Source organism: Canis aureus, chromosome 5 (assembly GCF_053574225.1).
Source record: "Canis aureus isolate CA01 chromosome 5, VMU_Caureus_v.1.0, whole genome shotgun sequence".
Classification (NCBI taxonomy): domain Eukaryota; kingdom Metazoa; phylum Chordata; class Mammalia; order Carnivora; family Canidae; genus Canis; species Canis aureus.
This window is the reverse complement of record NC_135615.1, coordinates 74,965,377-74,983,746: the sequence shown is the minus strand read 5'-3', so window position 1 is coordinate 74,983,746 and position 18,370 is coordinate 74,965,377. Positions and strand designations below refer to the sequence as shown.

Below are 18,370 nucleotides of genomic sequence, written 5' to 3'. Positions count from 1 at the left end.
TGATGTAATTGGCATGTCCAGGTGGGGAGGGGCCTCCCTCAGCGGAGCATCCAGTTCTGCTCCTTCTCTTTATGTGGATGGAAACCAAGGCCCAGAGAGGGGAAGGCACTTGCTCAAAGCCACACAGCACAGAGTTGGAGCCAGATCCAGATCTTCTAACCCTGTCCCCGTGTCCCCTCACTGTCCCTCACCACTGCTGGTCTGTATCCAGGGTGTGAACTGAACAAAGGATGGTAGGCTGAGATGAGTCTCTCCAAAGAAAGGGGGACTTTAGGATGGAAGAAGAAGTTGGTTGGCCCAAGCTATGGAAAAGGGGGCTATGGGATCCCAGCAGCCCTTCAGTAGATACTTCTGAGCCCAACTAAGGAAAGGGCACTGGGTAGGCTCTTAGCCTCAGTTTCCCCATAAAGTAAGTCAAACAGTTTGTATCTGCTCTGCTACCACCATGGTCTGAGGTCATGTGCCCCCTAAACCTGACTTCTTGCTCCCATCGCCTTTTACATTGGTTCTCCCTCCACACAGCAGTCAGAAGAACTGGAAATTCATGTTCCTACCTCACGGCTCCCCATCATACTTAGAATAAGCTAGACTCCTCACCTTTGCCCACCTGATGGAGACCTACCAATCACCTTGAACTCTTTCCCCTTTACTTTCAGCTCTGGTCCCCAGTCTTCCTCAGACATACCAGATTCATTCCCACCTCAGGGCTTTTGTACTTGCTGTCCTCTCTACTTAGAATAACATTCAAATGGTGGGTCCCATTTGTTGGTCAAGCCAAATGCCACGGAAACTGGCCTTTCACAGTCTCTCTCTGTCACATACTATAGACTTACTCTTCTTCGCCTTCATATGCACTTGTTTACTTGTTCATTGTCTGCCTTCCCCAAAAAGAATGTGAGTTATTGAGAAGCAAGGAGCTTGTCTAGTCATTCACCCTGTCTGCCTCACTCCTAAAACTGTGCTTACTACATAGGAAGTATACAATATTTTGTGAACAAATGAACATACAATTGCTGAAGGGATAGGTGGGTGGATGGATAGATGAATGGATGGGTAGGTGAGTGGATGGATAGATGGATGAGTGGATGGGTGGATCAGTGGGTGGATGGATGGGTGGTTGCATAGAGAGATGGGTGGGTGGATGTGTGGGTAGAAGGATGGATGGGTAGGTAGGTGGAGGATAGATGGGCGGATAGGTAGATAGGCAGGTGAAAGGATGGATAGGTGAAAGGATAGATGGATAAGTGGATGGGTGGATGTTATAGAGGGATGCGTAGGTGGATGTGTGAGTGGAAGGATGGATAGGTAGGTAGGTAGAGGATGGATGAGTAGATAGAAGGATGGACAGGTGGGTGGATATGGTAGATGGATAGATGGGTGGATGTGGGTGGAAGGATGGATGGGGAGGTAGGTAGAGGGATAGATGAGTAGATAGGTAGATAGGTAGGTGGAAGGATGGACAGGATGGATGGGTATGGGTATGGATAGATGAATGAATGAACTCTACCCTCTGACTGCATGAATCTGGCCGGGAATGGTCATGCCCAAGGGAAGCACATTGAAACAGGCCTCCACAGCCATGGACCTTTTAAACTGTGGACGTGGGGATGAGTTTTCCCCACCTAGCTCCCCAGCACCAGGACCTTGGTCATGAAACAGCTGCTGGGACTCTAGTCCTATCTCAGTCTGAGTCTTAGCCCCGGCTTCGGCTTTGGCTGAGCTTAGACCACAGCCAGTGTCTGCTGTCAGAGGATCAGTGTTCTGCCTGCATGGGGTATGCTGCCTGGAAAGGCCTTTCTGCACTTTCTGCCATTCCTTGCAGGGTAAACATGAAGTTAGCAGGCAGCCTGGTTCCTTGCCCTCAGGGCACACAGTGGTTGAGGCTTCAAGGGAAGAAATGGCCATGAATTATTTAAGCAAACTGGAAGCTTTATGGAAACTACTTGATTGAACAGGAGAGAACTTGGCTTTGCTCCCCTCATTTGATATCCCCAGCGAATAGCCTGGAGTGTCTCTGACCCTGGGTAAAGACTGGGCCTCTGGCAAGTTTAGAGCTTTGAAGAATATTCTGGTAATTCTCAACCTTGTCCACACATTAAAAATCACTGGGAGGAGCTGTAAAATCCCATTGCTCAGGCTGCACCCTAACAAGGATACATCAGAACCTCTGGGCAGGGGCCCAAGAAACAGCCTTGAAAGCTGCCCCAGGGGGTTAGTTGCTGTCCAGCAGAGAGTGGGTGAGGATGATTCAGACAAGCTGACCAGGCACAGCCCTGAGGGCTACGGGAAAGCATCTGTCACTGTGGCCTCCTCCAGGCCAAGTGCACAGACTGCCTTGTCTTACTTAGCCCCATCTTAAAGGTGAGAACCTGAGGTCACATGGCAGCCAGGGTGCAAACACAGATCTGACTAACTCCAGATCCAGTGCTCCTGCCACCTGCAAAGGAACCTGGCTTGCCTGAAATCCCTCTGGGGAGTGGACAGATGGGATCCTCTCCAGGAAGCAAAGGATGCCAGAGTCTTTGAATAAAACCTCACGGCTATCCCAGGAGTTATTCCCATTTTACAGATGAGGAGAGGGAGTCTTCAGAAAAGTGAAATAATTTGCCCAGAATCACCCAACTCTCACATTGCAGAGCTGGGATTCAAGCCCAGTTCTCTGTATTCTCCCTCAGTTCTGCTTGCCTCCTGTACCATTTAAACCTAACCAGTCAGTGGCCAGCCTGTGCCATCTTGTGTGTTGCTTAGAGTTTTAGAAAGCCTTGTTTTTTTAAATCTTTGTACCTATCTGCTTATCTCAGTTTATCCTCACAGAGAGATGGTCATTTCCTCTTTACCATGATTACTTTGCTTGGGGTTAACTCAAAATGGAAATAACCTATGGGTGCCAGTCTTGAAGGGGCAGTTTCTGTGCTACCACATGAGGCTTCATGGACTCTCCCCCAGGTGTCGACAAAGGGTGACTGAACCAGATCTCTGCACCCTAGACTAGCCTGCCACCCCTCCTCCACACCCTCATGGACCGAGCTCTGCCTAGGAGCCTGGGCCCTGCGCAGAGCAGAGCCAACCCAGTAGTGGGCAGCTGCCCAGACCCCCCAGAGCTCCTCCCGCCATGGTGCAGGTGCCCTGGCATGTCACATCATCAGAGCTTCCCCATCTGCTGCTCAGAGACTGTCCTGCAGCCAGCCCACCAGCCGGGACCTTTCAGGAGGGGGAAAGGAACAAACAGATCCAAGAGCCAGTATTGTTTGAGCACCATCTGTATGCCTGCCCCTGGCTGGAGATTGGTGGTGGTGGCCTCTGCTGTCACAAGGCACTCAGAGTCCTGGAAGAGAGACAGAGTTGCCCCAGAACACACACACATATGGATGCACAAAGTGGGGACAGCACCGTGTAGAAAGATAAGAGGGGAGGCGAGTACAGGGGCAGCAGTGGCTCGGTCTGGGGCAGCACATTGTGGAGGATGGAGTAGCAGAGTTGAGGTGGAACATGTTTCTTTCAAAATACTAACCCCAAATCATAATTCCCACATGTATTTGATTTTGTTGGGAATCTCTACAAACAGGTGAGCTCCCCAAGGCAGGACCCAGGCTGTGTGTCTTCAGGGGCTTCATCCCCTGCACCGAACCACCGACGGGGGCACAGAGGAGGCACTCCTAGCATACTCGAATACTCACAGGGAGGAGGAAGGTGTGAGTGAAAAAGAGGCCTGGGGCAGGGGACAGACTGGAGAGGAACTGGAATATATTGCCAACACACACTGAGGACTCTCTCCCCCAGCAAGTGTGCTGAGCTCTACACACACATCCCCTTGAGCCTCACAATCCTGTGAGGTGGTTTATGCTCACATCCCCATTTCATACATTTATTTGGCAATTGAGGCACAGAGAGCATATAGAACTTGCCCAAAGTCACACAGCTTGGAACTGACAGAGGTGGGATTTGAACTCAAGGAATCTGCTCCTGGGCACCCTGCCTGTGGTATCAGGTTAAACTTTAGGCCCATTATTTACAGAGAACAGAGACCCCTAGAGAATAGGTGGGAGGGGCAAGAATGCAGGAAGATACCGGCCAGGGCCCCAGAGGCCCAGCCCTGGACCAGCATCCACAGGCACTGCCGTTACCTCTGTCTCCAGGGCTCCCAGGGACTAACGGCAGGGAGTGGGGGGCACCATGGCCTGACACCTGCATCCCCCAGCCTCCTTGGAGTCTTTACCAGCAGTATCATCTCCCACGGAAGTTGAGGATAGGGGTTCTCAAAGCCCCTTGGCACCAGGAGGAGCAGCTGTCAGGTACTAGAAGAGCAGCCTGGGTATCTGGGGATCCTCGTCTTAATCCCAGCGTGGCTGGGTAACCTGGGACGAGCCCCTCGACCCCTTTGTCTGTAGAGGACATTAGAGCCATGTGCTTGGCTTGTTGTGGTCATTAAACTAGGTGTATGATAAGGGCTTGCAGAGAGCAGCCCTTAACTTTCTGTAGGTCCTTTTTGAGAATCAGATAAAATATATGGACCCTCTTCCCATGAAAATGCACATACACAAAAATGTCACATACAATTTGAGTGGCCTCAGGACCCCCTGGAACCCATCCACAGGCCAACTGGGCTTCAGGTTAAGATTCCCTAACAGAGGATATAGTGGAGGATGGTAAGAATTTTTAAAGATTTTTTAAAATCTTTGTACATAGGAGATTTAAAAGTTTAAGAGGAGCGCCTGGCTGGCTCAGTTGGTAGAGCATGTAACTCTTGATCTCAGGGTTGTGAGTTTGAGCCCCACACCGGGTGTAGAAATGACTTTAAAATAATTTTTGTAAAAGTCTAAATGAGAGACTCATTCTGGGGAGTTGTCTTGTGTCCAGGCCCCCAGCAGGCACCAGGCTTCAGCCAGGTGAGTGGCTAAACCTCCTAAAGGCCCCATCAGGGGCCACCACCAACTGCCGGCCGAGGTCAAGGACCTCCTTCGCCTGGGATGGAGGGCTCAGCAGAGCTGCGTTCACTGCCGTCTGCAAAATGTTCATTTTTCCGTCCTCTCCCCCTCCCTTCTCTGTCCCCCTTCCTACGCCCCTTCTCCCTGCCCAACTCCCACCTTGCTCCCAGGCAATAGAGACCTACTTGCTGAATGTCTCTCCTGGGGGGCTGACCTACATTGCTGAGTGGCGAGGGGGGATTCTGGACCACAAGATGGGGCACCTGGCCTGTTTCTCTGGGGGCATGATCGCCCTCGGCGCTGAGGATGCCAAGGAAGAAAAGAGGGCCCACTACCGAGAGCTCGCAGCCCAGATCACCAAGACGTGCCACGAGTCGTACGCCCGCTCAGGTAACCCTGCAGGGGGAAGGGGCAGCAAGAGACACTGAGGCTAGACACCAGGAAGAACCAGAAAAACCAGCGGAGCGGCAGTGAGTGAAGGGAACACACAATCTTAGGGCGGTCTCACCTTGGGAGTTATGTAGAATTTGTATGAGGGACGTCCTGTCTATGCACTGAGACTGTACCCTAAGTTAAAAGGAAAACAGGGGTGATGTATTAAGCATCTGTGCCAAGTGTTGTTCAGCACTGGATGTGCATCATCACCGAACCACACAACACAGATAAACTGAGGCCCAGAGAGGACTTGCCAAGGTCCTATGTGAGGGGCACAGAGCAGAGGGTCCTCCAGGCTTCCTGAGCCTAGCAGATTCCTTCGCCCTGAGCCCTTACCCCTGAATGTACCTCTGCCTTTCCTCCCCAGCACCCCTCCATTTAGGGGGTCTTACCACCTCTGGCCCCACCCTGTTTATCCCCCTCTTTGACCACCAGACCACCAGAAAGTTCAAGAGCTTCTTGACCATCCCCACCTAACAGCCATCACAGACTTGTTAAATGCTAGATTCAGAAGTCATGTTGTAGAACAAGAGCCCAGCTCCTGGTCTTACATATGGGGAAACTGAGTCAGTCCAGAACAGGAAAGTGACTTCGCCAAAGTCACATTGTGCATGATGAGTCGCTAAGCCAGGGCTAGAACCCAGGTCTTCTGATGCCCAGCTCCTCCTTGTGCATTGCCTCTCTAAACAATGCCCGTCAAAAAAATCCATCCCCCAGGGCCCTGAGAGGTGTCCACTGCTCTAATTTAATCCCAGTCTTGGTTGGAGGAGAGGACCTAAAATTTGCCATAAATATTCCTGGCTCAAGTGCCACTCTACCACTCACCAGCAGGATGGCCTGCGTTTTCTCATCAGTTCAACGGGATAAATAACACAGGTCTCCCAGATGAGATACTGGGTCCCCTAGAAAGCACATTGCTGGCCGCCTTCAGCCCCAGCATAGAAGGCATGTGTTAGCTCGAAATGTGTCTGTGGACCCCGCCCCCCCCAGGCAAGTCCAGATCTCCCAGAGCTGTTTTCATGAAGCCAGAGATTCTCAATGGGTCCTTACAATGGGTCTGCAATTCCCTTCAAAGAGCCGGGGCCATAAACAAATAGGAAATCTCAGGAATAATCAAAAGCTCACTATTTGTCTGGAACAATCAACCCAGACCATAAAAGACATCCACTTAATAGAGCATACTGTTCCAGCCACCCTGTCCGTCCAGGGACAGCCACAGCGGGCGCCCGTGCCTCCACCCTGTCAGCCGCTTGGCAAAATGACTCTTAGCTAGCAGCCAGGAGCAGCTGCAAGCATCTGAGAAATCGAAGGGGTCAGGGTCTGGCTAATTGGGTTTCTATGTAGAGCTCTCCATGGAAGAGTGGGATGTCCTGCAAAGCTCCAGTCCTCTTGAGAAAAAACAACCCAGGGCCTCCCAGGGTCCTGACCTGATGGGAAGAGGAAGGCACACCTAGGACCAGAGCCGGGCACTCTGCTGACCCAGACAGGGGGTGCAGGCACTAAGATGGAGGAGGATCTGACCCATCTAGCCTCATCTTGGGATCTTAGAGTCTTGGACCCAGAGAGGGAAAGAGCAAGAGCACAGTCTAGGGAGAGGGCATCATATGGATCCAGGGTCACATCCCAGCTCAGTCATAGCTCGCTGTGTTACCTTGGACAAATTACTTAGCCTCTCTGACCCTCAGTTTCCATATGCCTGAGAGGGACAATAACATCTACCTTTAGCAAAACAAACAAACCACATTTTTTAAGGATCAAAATAATGTATCTAAAGCACACAGCACAGTCCTTGAAATCAGAGGTGGTGGCCATTGCAGCAGTTATAATTATGATCCTCCAGAAAATAGGAATGGCTACCAAACTGTCCAAAAACAAACAAACCAAACAGTGACAGAAACAAAACGCAGACCTCATCAAGCCCTCTTTATCTAGCTGCTTCTGCCTGAATATGTGCCTTCTGGGCATTTCTTCCTTGTTTCCACCTCAGCAGCGTCCCAGCCTGTCAGCTCTGGAAGGTTCTTAGTTCTCAGAAAGGGGTCTGTTTGCATATCAGCACGTCAAAGGATCTGATGAGACTATTTCACTTTATTTGACCTACTGTTCCCCAAAAGTACTTAAATCTGAAATCCTTTCTTGGCTGGTTAACATCTTACAGAGCTAATGTCTTCAAAGCACAGTTGGGGAACATCACCCAAAACTTTTTCTCTCCAGATTGCTGGATAGCTCATTTGGACTCTCGGATTCTAAAACTGCAAAATGTTTGAGGCCTCAGGGGTCTTGCTTTGGCCTGCCTAGGCCAAGCGGGGAACTGTGCATTTGCCAGGCTCAGCCCTATCATGCAGTGTAGGCAGGGCCCAGCCTGTACCAGTCACCCTGCCAGTGGTTGCAGGCCACTGAGATCACTCCTGAGGCAGCTGGATCCTGAAAAGCAGGAGGTGGGAGGTCTGACCCAGGCCCTCTGGTTGGTCCTCCCCACAGATACCAAACTGGGGCCCGAGGCCTTCTGGTTTAACTCCGGCAGAGAGGCAGTGGCCACACAGCTGAGCGAGAGCTACTATATCCTGCGGCCCGAGGTGGTGGAGAGCTACATGTACCTGTGGCGACAGACCCACAACCCCATCTACAGGGAGTGGGGCTGGGAAGTGGTGATGGTGAGTGGGCCGGTTGGGGCGGGAGGGGGGTGGTTGACTGGGTGACCAGTGCCCCGAGAATTCAGTCAGGATCCAGCACCCCCTAGCTCGAGCACGGAGAAGAAGGTCAAACCAGGTCCGCATCTGGCTAAGGTCCTGAGTGCGAAGGGTCAAGGTGCGGTTGCAGAGCCAAGAGTCCCCGGCTGGGCAAAAGCAGGCCAGGAACTTGTGAAGGGGGTTCCGTGCGCCCACAGCCTTTGGGGCCCAGGCTCCAGGGCCAGCACGCTTAGATGGCTAGGGGCAGGGCAGCAGCCAGAGGGGCCCAGCGCACACGTGGTCACTGCTGTCTGACCCTGAGGCCTGAGAAGATGGCTTTAGATTCCTCCCCTCAGACAAGAATGGGCTGCCAGGCCAGCAGATCACCTCCTTCCTCTGCCCAAAGCCAGCCCCGCCCTGGGCAGCTCCCCCTCTTTCTCTGGGCTCTGCTCCCCAACACCCATGTCTCTTCCACTAGCCCGCTTGTCCCCAACCACCCAGCAGAAGACCTCCTGGCCCTCTTTGGGGTAGGTGTCAAAGGCAGGTATGGAGAGCCCAGAAGGATGTCTCTTGATGGAGGCTAAGCCTTCTCTGTGCCCCCCTCTTCCCAGCTTCCCTGAGGGCCCACTGCTCTCAGAGGCACAGACTGTCCTAGGGAGAACCACGCCCAGAGCGTCATAGGCAGGGAGGGCACAGGGCGCCGCTCGGGTTCACCTACCTGGTTCATTGGCCAGAATCGGCCTGCTTTCCTGAAGGCCCTGGCTCTTGACCAGTGAAAGCCAAGTGTTTTGTGCTCCTGGGCCCAGCCCACAGGCCCTCAGTGGGTTCAAACTGCTTTATATACAAAAGGCAGACAGCCTGTGGCCTCCCGCGACCAGGGACCGTATCTCCACAGGGAATCCCCGGGGTGTGCTAAGCCCAGTCCCCGAGTCCTGGCCCTCCGCTGCCTTCCTCTGTCCACCTCTGTGGGTGAGTCCGTTAGAGCAGCCTCGTTACCCGAAGGGCAGAAACAACACCCCCCAAGTTCAGAGACCAGGAGAAGAGCTGGAGCAGGCAGCCAGTGGGCTTAGGTCGTCAGCCCTGGGAGCAGGGTGGCTGAGCCCTGAAAAATAATTTGGCTTTCCACTGCCACAAATGCCTGGGGTCCCCGCAGAGCGGTCCGGGGCCTGCCCATCCAGGACCTGGGCACACACGAGTCTTGGGGCAGGACCTCTCCTCTCCCTGCACCAAAGCTGCTCCCTTTTCTTCAGGCCTTGGAGAAATACTGTCGAACGGAAGCTGGTTTCTCTGGAATCCAAGACGTGTACAGTAGCATCCCCAACCACGACAACAAGCAGCAGACTTTCTTTCTCGCGGAGACACTAAAGTGAGTTGGAGCTTGGCTAGTGTTCTTTCCAGAGGGAAACTGGGACTTTCTTAGGGAGGGAGGGAGGAGGAGGGTGAGGCGTGGGGTCAGCAGTCCCTCCCTTTACCAACAAATTCTGCCCTCACAGAGGGTGCCCACGAGGGGTGGGGGGCGCCTGGGATCCCGGGTTACTCCCCCAAGGTGCACCGCCTCAGGGGGCTGTCTGGACAGCACTCTGCCTGCAAGGACTAGCGGCGTGCTAAGTCCACTTCTGTAGCCGGTCTCCTCGGGTCCCTTGGTTCTCTGCTGTAAAATGGGGAGAACAACAGTGATGGGGGTCACTGGGGTAGGCCTTCCCTCTACCGGCTTGCTGTGGCACTGTTCCCTCACTTTTTGGGGGTGGAAGTCAGCCGCCCCATTTCCTTGCCGTTCCCCAAAGCAGCCCCCTTGGTGGTTAACCCTTTACTGTGGATTGGAACGGTCTGTTCCTGCGGCTTGGGAAGTTGGAGCTCTGGAGTCCCAGCTCCCTGGTCATTTTAGCGCATGAACATCTACGTGACTGTAGAGTCTCCTGGGGGGCACATCAGGGAGCAGTCCAAGAGTTTGGACTGGTGTAGTACTCAGGCCACTGTGAAAAGAAGGTAGAATCTAGGCCCTAAGGGGGGGCCTGCAGGCCTCTCGCACTGGTGGGGAGGGTACCTGAGTGAAGCCAGATGGGTATGCGGTAACCGAGTGAGGGCAGGGGCAGAGCCAGTGCTAAACCGGGTCTGAAAAAAATAAAATAAACCGGGTCCATTGGCCCCAAATCTCAGTGCTCTCCCCAGCATCCACAGCTCCTTCCCTGGGACCAGCCCTGCAAGTACACTTGGGATCTCAAACCTCCCTGCAGCCTTCAGCACAGCCCATGGCAGAGGCCTCTGAGGTTTGTCGTTGACCAGAGTTCCCCAGAGCACTGACAGCTCTGTCTTGCTTCCCTCCCTGCCCCGGGGGCACAGGTATCTCTATCTTCTGTTCTCTGAAGATGACATGCTCTCCCTGGAAGACTGGGTGTTCAACACAGAGGCCCACCCCCTCCCCGTGAACCACTCGGACAGCTCCAGCAGGGCTGGGGGCTGACCCTGACCCGTCTCCCTGCCGCACCGGGGCCCCGAGGGCTGCCTTGCCTTTTCAGGATGCGGGACTATTCTCAAAGGGATTGGGAACATAGGCCCCATTCCAGGCAGACCCAGGGCAGATGTGTCGGACGAGCAACTTCTTTTCCTCTGTGAGGAGACAGGACTTGGAGACGCAGCGATGTCACCCCAGGCCCAGACTTTCCTTTCTATGGAGAATTTCTATGAAACCCACTCCCTTGCCATTCCAGGGCCCAGTGAATGAAGGTTTGCATATTGTCCCCATGCCTTTGATTCACTTCCTCTCATTCAGGGAGTGTTTGTTTTGCTTGATTTTGCCTTTTCTCTGCAGTTGTGTTTTATCACAAATTATAAATATAGTTTCAAAATCGTGTGCTTTTGAAAGCAGCAGCATCTTGATAAACTAAACCTTAAGGTGTTTGCACACTCAAACCTTGACCCCATTTTCTATATTTTAAATACCTTTTACCCAACATTTACTATACGTTCAACTCTGTGGCATTACCTTATAATTTGAGGAGGCATTCCCTTTTGATTTGGGCCTAAGTGTTAACAAATCACTAGTGCTATTTTCATTATTGTAATGGAAAAATCTGTAAACTTACAATAAAAGAGTTTATTGAATAAGAAATACGATTGGGCTCATTGCACATCAGTGACTCCTGGGAAAAGCATGGTCATGTTATCATCAGAAAAAAGAATCAACCAGCAGTTGATTTAACATACAATTTAGTAAAGACTCCCACTTCTATTGCCTTCCCTTAAATTGGTCTTAAAAATTCAGAAAGGGTGAAGCCAATCCTTAAATGGAATTGGATGTTTATACTTAGGTCAAGGCTTGGAAGAGGCCCAGGGAGGGCCAGCAACTTGCCTGTGGTCACGCAGCCAGCAGACACAGAGGTGAGCCCAGCCCCCACAGTTTGCTCACTCCCCCAGTCGTGTGTCCATCTGTTCACATTCAGCAGATAGTGGTGAGTGCCCATAGGAGACCAGACACTGGGTGAGATGCCAGGGACGCAGCTGTGAGTGAAACAGTCATAAGCCCTGCCCTCAGGGAGCATAGAGTCAAGTGGGGGAAAGACCATAAAGTAAACCGACAGATAAGTTACATGACTGCCAGTTGTACGAAATGCTACCAAGAAGATGTGAGGCCGAGACACTGTTGGCCAGGACCCACCTTAGGGCATTGAAGAGAGCCTCTCTGAGCAGCTGACTTTCAAGCTGAGGCCTAGAAGATAAGAAGGAGCAGCGGGAGGTGTATCCCACAAACCTTCTCTCCCCAGTGACATCATCTGCTCCCCCCACCCACCCTGAGGCCCAAAACCTTGAAGCCATTATGCAGAGCAGGGTGTCCAGGCAAGAGCGAAGGGAGAGCGTTTGTTTCTTGCCCTTTGCAACTCGTCCATACAGCTGACCACACAGGATCATTCTGAGCCCTCCCCCGTGCTCAGCTGCCTCACTTTGGCTGTTAGAAACTTGAGTAGCCCCTGGGGTATTGGAGCCCTAGGCCAAGTGACCTGGCTTTCAGGCCCCTCAGTGGGACCCTGGATAGGTCACCTCACCTCTCAGGTCACTCTTCCATCACAGAGGCAGGAACCTCCACCTCTCAGGGTTGCTGTAAAAATAAGTAGGATCCACTCATGCCCTGGCAGTGTGGGAAGTACTTCTTCCTCGTTCTGGAGAGGCAGAAGCTTCTAGCATCTTCTTAAGCAGTAGTCAGGGCTATGGATGAGCTGTCCCCAAGGCAGGAACCCTGGTGTTTGGTGAATAAGTCCCGGTCTGAACCCAGGAAATCACTTTTGTCTGGCATCAGGAAAGTGTAGTTCTGGAGACCCGCCTGTGCCCCTTTTTTAAAAAATCAAAACGGAAAAACCCACTGTACGAGCATTGTGGAGAGGTTAGAGATCTTCATGCTAAGCAGAAAGAAAAACCATCCACCATCCTACCCTCCAGAATGAATACGGTTATATTTTCTTCTAGATCTTTTTCTATGAATGTACAGAATATATTTTGCAAACATGGTATCATTCTATGCATACTGTTTTACTATAATCTGCTTTTGCTCTTAACCATACATTGTGAAGATCTTTCCATGTCAACAAATACAAGTTTATCACTGTACCTGGCTGTGGAGTATTCCATCGTGTGCTGTATCATGCTTTTGGGATCTAAGCCCCTATTTCTGGGCATTTGGGTTTGTGAGAGTTTGGGCTCTCGGGCACAAATAGTAGAAGCCAACTCTGTGTACCTTAAGCGAAAAAGAAAAATTACAGAAAAAGGAAAGAGAAAAGAAAAAAAATCTTGAAATGCCTTGCGGTGACTCATGGGATCTCAGGAGAGTGAACAGTCAGATCGCAAGAAGGACTAGGAAGAGGATGTGGCCAGGAATCCAAGCTGCAAGACCCAAGGGGCTAGTGTCCCCAGGACTTCATCAGGACAGGTGAATTCCAACGTTCCCAGATCCTACTGTCCCCTTCAAAGAAGTGGGCTTCCTATTGGCCTAGCTGGGTCATGTGCTCCCACGGGTGGGCAGGGTGTCTTGCCTGACACACCAGCCAGGACCCCCCTCCCCATCCGCCCCCCCCCCACCGCGATGCCCGGTGGGCTGTTCCCCAGAGAAGAAAATGAGGTTTGCTACCCAAATCATGAAGCCACGCGCTGGTGAAGGCAAATCAGCAGGACTGTTCGCAGCTTCTGCTTTGATTTTTTTTTTCCCCAGTATTATAAAGAGTTATGAAAGCATATTTGACCGGTCCTCTTTCCTGTCTCACTGGCTCCTCAGTCAACCCTGGAACCTGTCTCCATGGCAGAGCCGCTTGGCAGCTCCCCCAGGCCCCAGGCTCCCCCACCGGCCGTGTTGCTGTCCCCGCCCCCCTCCGGCCACCAGCGTTCTGTCTTCTGCATTATCGCTGGGGGCAAGTTGTAAAAATGAATATTTTAAAACTCATCCTCCAGGAGGGCCGTTGCAGGTGGAGAAATCTCATCCTTTTGGCAACCTAACTCCATTCCGGGGATAAAAATAAGACCCAGGGTAGGCTGAGAGGAGAGAGACATTAAGGGATGAGTCAGCCACGGGGAAGGGGGAGCCACAGACCCGGTTCTGGAAACAGACCTGGCAGCAGACCCCCCCCTCCCCAGCTGGGGGTCAGCCTGCTGCCCGGCTCTTTGGAAGCCCCGTCGTCGATGGAACCACCTTTTGCACCTGTTTTCTTCAGGGCTCACCGCTGGTTCCTGCCCAGAAAGCTTCATTAGCACCTGGCTCCGGGCGGGTGCGGAGTCCTGCAGAGCACCACAGCCCTGAGAAGCAGGACCTACAGCCCTTCTCCAGTTGCTTCCTTTTAAACGACTATGTTTGTTTAGACGCTTTGTACATCATTGTGTCCCTGGCAATTTGCAAAGTTCAAAAACCAGATGCACCGGGGCGCCTGGGTGGCTCAGTCGCTGAAGAGTCTGCCTTTAGCTCAGGCCGTGATCCCAGGGACCTGGGATCGAGCCCCCGGGTCGGGCTCCCTGCTCATCAGGAGTCTGCTTCTCCCTCTCCCTCTGTGTACACACTCACTCTCTCTCTCTCTCTCTCTCTCTCTCTCCTTCAAATAAATAAAATCTTTTAAAAAAATGCACTGGAAAAAAAAGCAAAAACAGAAAATCTGATTTGAAGGCAGCATCCTTGAGACCCAGGCTAGGAATCTCAGCTCTGCCTCCTTTGCTTTGGGGAGGGGACCTCTTCGAGGTTTGGGTAGGTGGGTAGACGGGGAAGGGCCAGCTCCTCCCAGCTACCCCACTGGGGCTCTGTCCTTGGAAATATGCTCATTGATTAAGGGGCACGGAGACCTCAGCCCTCTGTGACTAAAGCTTAATCATATGCTAGTGGCGGGGTGGGGGTGGGGCTGCTGATGCTCTTTTTTTTGTATCTAAAAATATCTGTTTGGTTCCCTATATTTGGAACAATATTTTGATCCTGCTCCTCCTGCCTCTTAAGACAGAGCTTTTCAAACTTGAATGTGCACCTGAATCACCTGGGGATCTCGTTAAAATGCAGATTCATATTCAGCAGGTCAGGCGCAAGCCCAAGATACTGCGCTTCTAACAAGCTCCCAAGAGATGCCGGTGCTGCCGGGCCTCAGACCACACTGAGTAGCAAGGCTTCAGCTAACGGCCACTCCTTTGGTGTCTGCCCTCTATTTGCATCCACGGAGGGGCGCCTCAGCAGTATGGTCGTTAAGCACCTGACCCTTGGTTTCAGCTCAGGTCACGATCTCAGGGTTGTGAGATGGAGCACCCGGCAGGCTCTGTGCTCAGCGTGGAGTCTGCTTGAGATTCTCTCCCTCTCCCGCTGCCCCTCCTCTGCTCTCTCTGTCAAATAAGTCTTTTTTTTTTTTTTTTTTTTATGTATTTGCATCCATGGAGTTGTAACCTCCCCGGAGTGGAGGGACTCAGGTGTTGGCCTGGCATCTAGTGGTACCCTGACGGCAGAGGAAGCTCTGTCGCCCGCATCACCGGCCCCCCTGCCCCTCCAGCACAGTCTGGACAAGACAGGAGCAGGCTTGCTGCGGGCTGAGAACAACGCTGTCCGGTAGAACTTTCCATGGTGATGGAAATAGTCTTCCTCCGTGCTGTCCAATAGGGTGGCCACAGGTGGATATTGAGCACTTCAAATGTGGCGAGTGCAACTGAGGAACTAAATCTAAAATTTTATTTTCATCTTAATTACATTTAAACGGCCATGTGTGGTTACTGGGCGCCAGGTTTGGACAGTTCAGTCCTAGGACCTAGAAAGCCAGTCCTCTGCTCACTGACTCCCTGCCCCACTGGCCCCTCCACCACCCCCCTGCAGCATTACAAATATCATCTTAGAACAAAAGATATTGTGTGGGGAGGCGAGGGTTCCCTTGAACATTCCCGGTTATTTTTATACTCATTCCAGCCTCTGCTTTCCACAACAGTCTCTGGTTTTGTTTTGTTCTCAGCCACTGTGTATCTGTGGATCTGCAGGCATTGGGTCAAGTGGAAGATAAGAAAGACAGGACACCAGAGGGCAAACCGTGGACCTGCCCTTTCCCTGGGCTGTGTGACCTTGGGCAAGCCCCTTAATGTCTCTGAGCCTCCGCCTGTCTCTGTGGAAAGGGAGGGTGATTTGGGGGTTAATTGAGCTCCCCAGTGTAGTAACTCAATACATACAGTAATGGTTGTGACTGCTATTATGTGAACGTTCTCTGTAAACTGGAAAAAGCTGCTGTCAAAAATTCTTCTTTTTAAACAAAACGCTCTGAAACTCAGAGGAAACTACATCAACCAGGCCCAGGAGACAACCCAAGATCTCAAAGCAATAAATCTGCTGCTTTTCACATTGAGCAAGCATTTTGCCCTTAGCCCTGAATCTATGAAACTGGGAAACTGGAGTGAGGATCCAGGGGCTTCCTGGGGCTGGCCTGGTTGGTGGTGGTGGCGGGGATGGGATGGGGTTGCTGCTCAGGCAGGGGCAGAGGGCTGAAGGAACATGCTGGGAGTTTGTCCAGATCTTAGCAGAGGCCCCCTGCTTGCCAGGGCAGGAGGTGAGGGGTGGCGATGGGGGAGACCCCGTTGGTCTTTCCTCTTGAGGACATCCCTGGGGAAAGGTTCCTTCAACTTCGGAAGAGAGGCATGGCAGGTGACCCTCCTGCCCTGACCCTAAGGAGCCCCTTGCCACCACGCACTGGTCCCTTGGGAGCTCCCCTGAGACCCCGGGCGGGTGGTTCTGCTTTGGCCCACAGAATGATCCAGGACGGGGCAACCATTAGATCCGTGGTTCTCAGAGGATGGAAGCCAGGTCCGAGGCACCAGCAGCACCTGGGAGCTTGGTAGAAATGCAAGTTCTCAGAGCCCCCCTCCGCAGACCCTCACAGGTTATGGGGCTCCTTGCTGCCTAGGCCACCATTCCAGAACTCTCTAGGCTTTGTAATTCCACATGTGGCCATTAACCATCTCTGCCGGGCAATGGGCAAGGTGCTGTAACCGTAAGCTTAGACAAGACAGAGACAAGGTCTCTGCCCCCGGGGAGGAGGGGGCTTCCAGGCCAGTGGCGGGGGTGGGGGGTGGGCGGTAGCACAGAAGTAATATGGGTGCAGACGGAGGTAAGTGATGGGGGGCCACAGGCAGGGAACATATGAGAGTGATGGGGGGTGGCCCCCGGGGAGCGGACCTGTGGGACAGACCATTCCAGGCAGTGGGAACAGCAGGTGCAAAGGCTCAGAGGCAGGAGGACGCACTGGCGGCCCTGAGAGCCATGGGTCGGAGCAAGTCGGATGGACCGGCCTCCATCCTGCAGGGCCTAGAGGGCCGGGGGCAGAGTCTGATTTTAATCTGAGCAGCAAGAAGCTAGGAAGAGGCTAAAGCAGGGCCACGAGATGACCTACTTTGCATTTTTGGAAGTTTTCTCTGCCTTCTGAGGGGCGAGGCCTCAGATTCATCTTCCCCTCACATGGGTCCCAGCGGAGACCATTCTCAGGTTCCTAAGCAGAAGCTTCTGAAACTGTCCCCCCGGAGTGCCAGAGAGGCAAGGGCCTCCTGCCATGTGTTTCCATGGCGCTCTGGACTCTTCCATGGGGAGGACATGGGAGACTTCAAGGCCCCGGAGCCTCTCCCTTGACCCTTGTTCCGGCAGCTTCCACTCCCCCGTGTTTCCTCACTCTCGCCAAGCACGTCCAGCTGTGCTTTTGAAAATTGAAGCTGCTTCCTCAGATGGCCCTTCTCCTTCGCTAGCGTGTGTGGAACCAAGGCTGTTTTCTGGCTCCGGGGCCTTCTCTTTTCTCCTTGGAATCTTCTGGATCTGTGGCAGGCAGGATGCCAGTGAGTGCTGGATGAGCAGTTCCAGCCAGGAGATGGCCTTCCGTGGAGTGTCCTGCACAGGCCTGGCTCTCCCTGTGGCCCCTGGTTGCACCCCCTCCCCTCTGCCGTGTCACCTTTCCGGCACTGGCCGTAGAGCAAGTGACTTCACACGTTCTCCCAGCATGAGGCACCCCCACCTACAGTCACCATGTGGCCTTGGCCCCTTCCCTGTCCAAAGCTCCCCTGATCCCCCAGGGGGCCACCCTGAGTGCCACCACCCTCTGTGGCTTTGAGGATCCCGTCTACACTCCCCAGGGAAGACCTCTGACCTGTTCCCTGACGTACCAGCTTCCCTCAGTGAAATCTCTCTAGGACCCTTCCTGCTGAAGAACAAACAAGTCCAACCTTCTAATCTCACCATCTTCCAGAGGTCAGGAGCTGTCTGTCTGCCTCCTCTCTTTCATCTTTGTCTCCACATCCTTGATCTTTCTTTTAAGGAAACCTTTCCTTCTTCCAGCTCAATCGCTGTGTCTTCCTTCATTTGACTATTTTTTCCCCATGGCTCCAATGTTTTAAATTAGTCCCATTTTTCCTTGAGCCTCTCTAAATGAACCCCCTTTTTTTTTTTGAAGATTTTATTTATTCATTTGAGAAAGAAAGAGAGCGTGCACCCAAGCACAAGTGGTGGGGGGTGGCTACAGGGGGACCGAGAGGGACAAGCAGACTGCTTGCCCTCCTTGCCGACGGGAGCCCCACATGGGGCTCAATCCCACAACCCTGAGATCATGACCTGAGCTGAAATCGAGTGGTCACTCAGCAGACTAAGACCCAGGTGGCCCCAAATGAACCCTTTTGTTTTTTAAAGATCTTCGCTGTGGGGCACCTGGTGGCTTAGTTGGTTGAGCCTCCAACTCTTGGTTTCAGAACCCAAATCGGGTTCCTCACTTTGCTCAGGGTCTGCTTGGGACTCTCTCTCCCCGCTGCACTCGCGCTCTCGCTCTCTCTCTCTCTCTCTGTCAAATAAATAAATCTAAAAAAATAAAGACATAAAAATAAAAAACT

General features: G+C 52.6%; 1 protein-coding gene across 4 annotated transcripts in view; it reads left to right on the top strand.

The window, feature by feature from the left end:
* MAN1C1 (mannosidase alpha class 1C member 1) overlaps positions 1–18,370 on the top strand; it is a 149,220-nt gene that overhangs the window by 128,920 nt on the left and 1,930 nt on the right. Inside the window, exons 9-13 of one of the 4 annotated variants that reach the window (XM_077899064.1) lie at positions 5,096–5,315; positions 7,839–8,011; positions 9,277–9,392; positions 11,335–11,404; positions 15,472–15,534. In XM_077899064.1, the coding sequence (XP_077755190.1) occupies positions 5,096–5,315; positions 7,839–8,011; positions 9,277–9,392; positions 11,335–11,404; positions 15,472–15,519 (627 nt within the window). In that variant the 3' untranslated portion in view covers positions 15,520–15,534. Of the gene's footprint in view, positions 1–5,095; positions 5,316–7,838; positions 8,012–9,276; positions 9,393–10,366; positions 11,136–11,334; positions 12,626–15,471; positions 15,535–18,370 lie in introns of those variants that run through there. The other 3 variants (XM_077899065.1, XM_077899061.1, XM_077899063.1) reach the window with 3 other exon arrangements.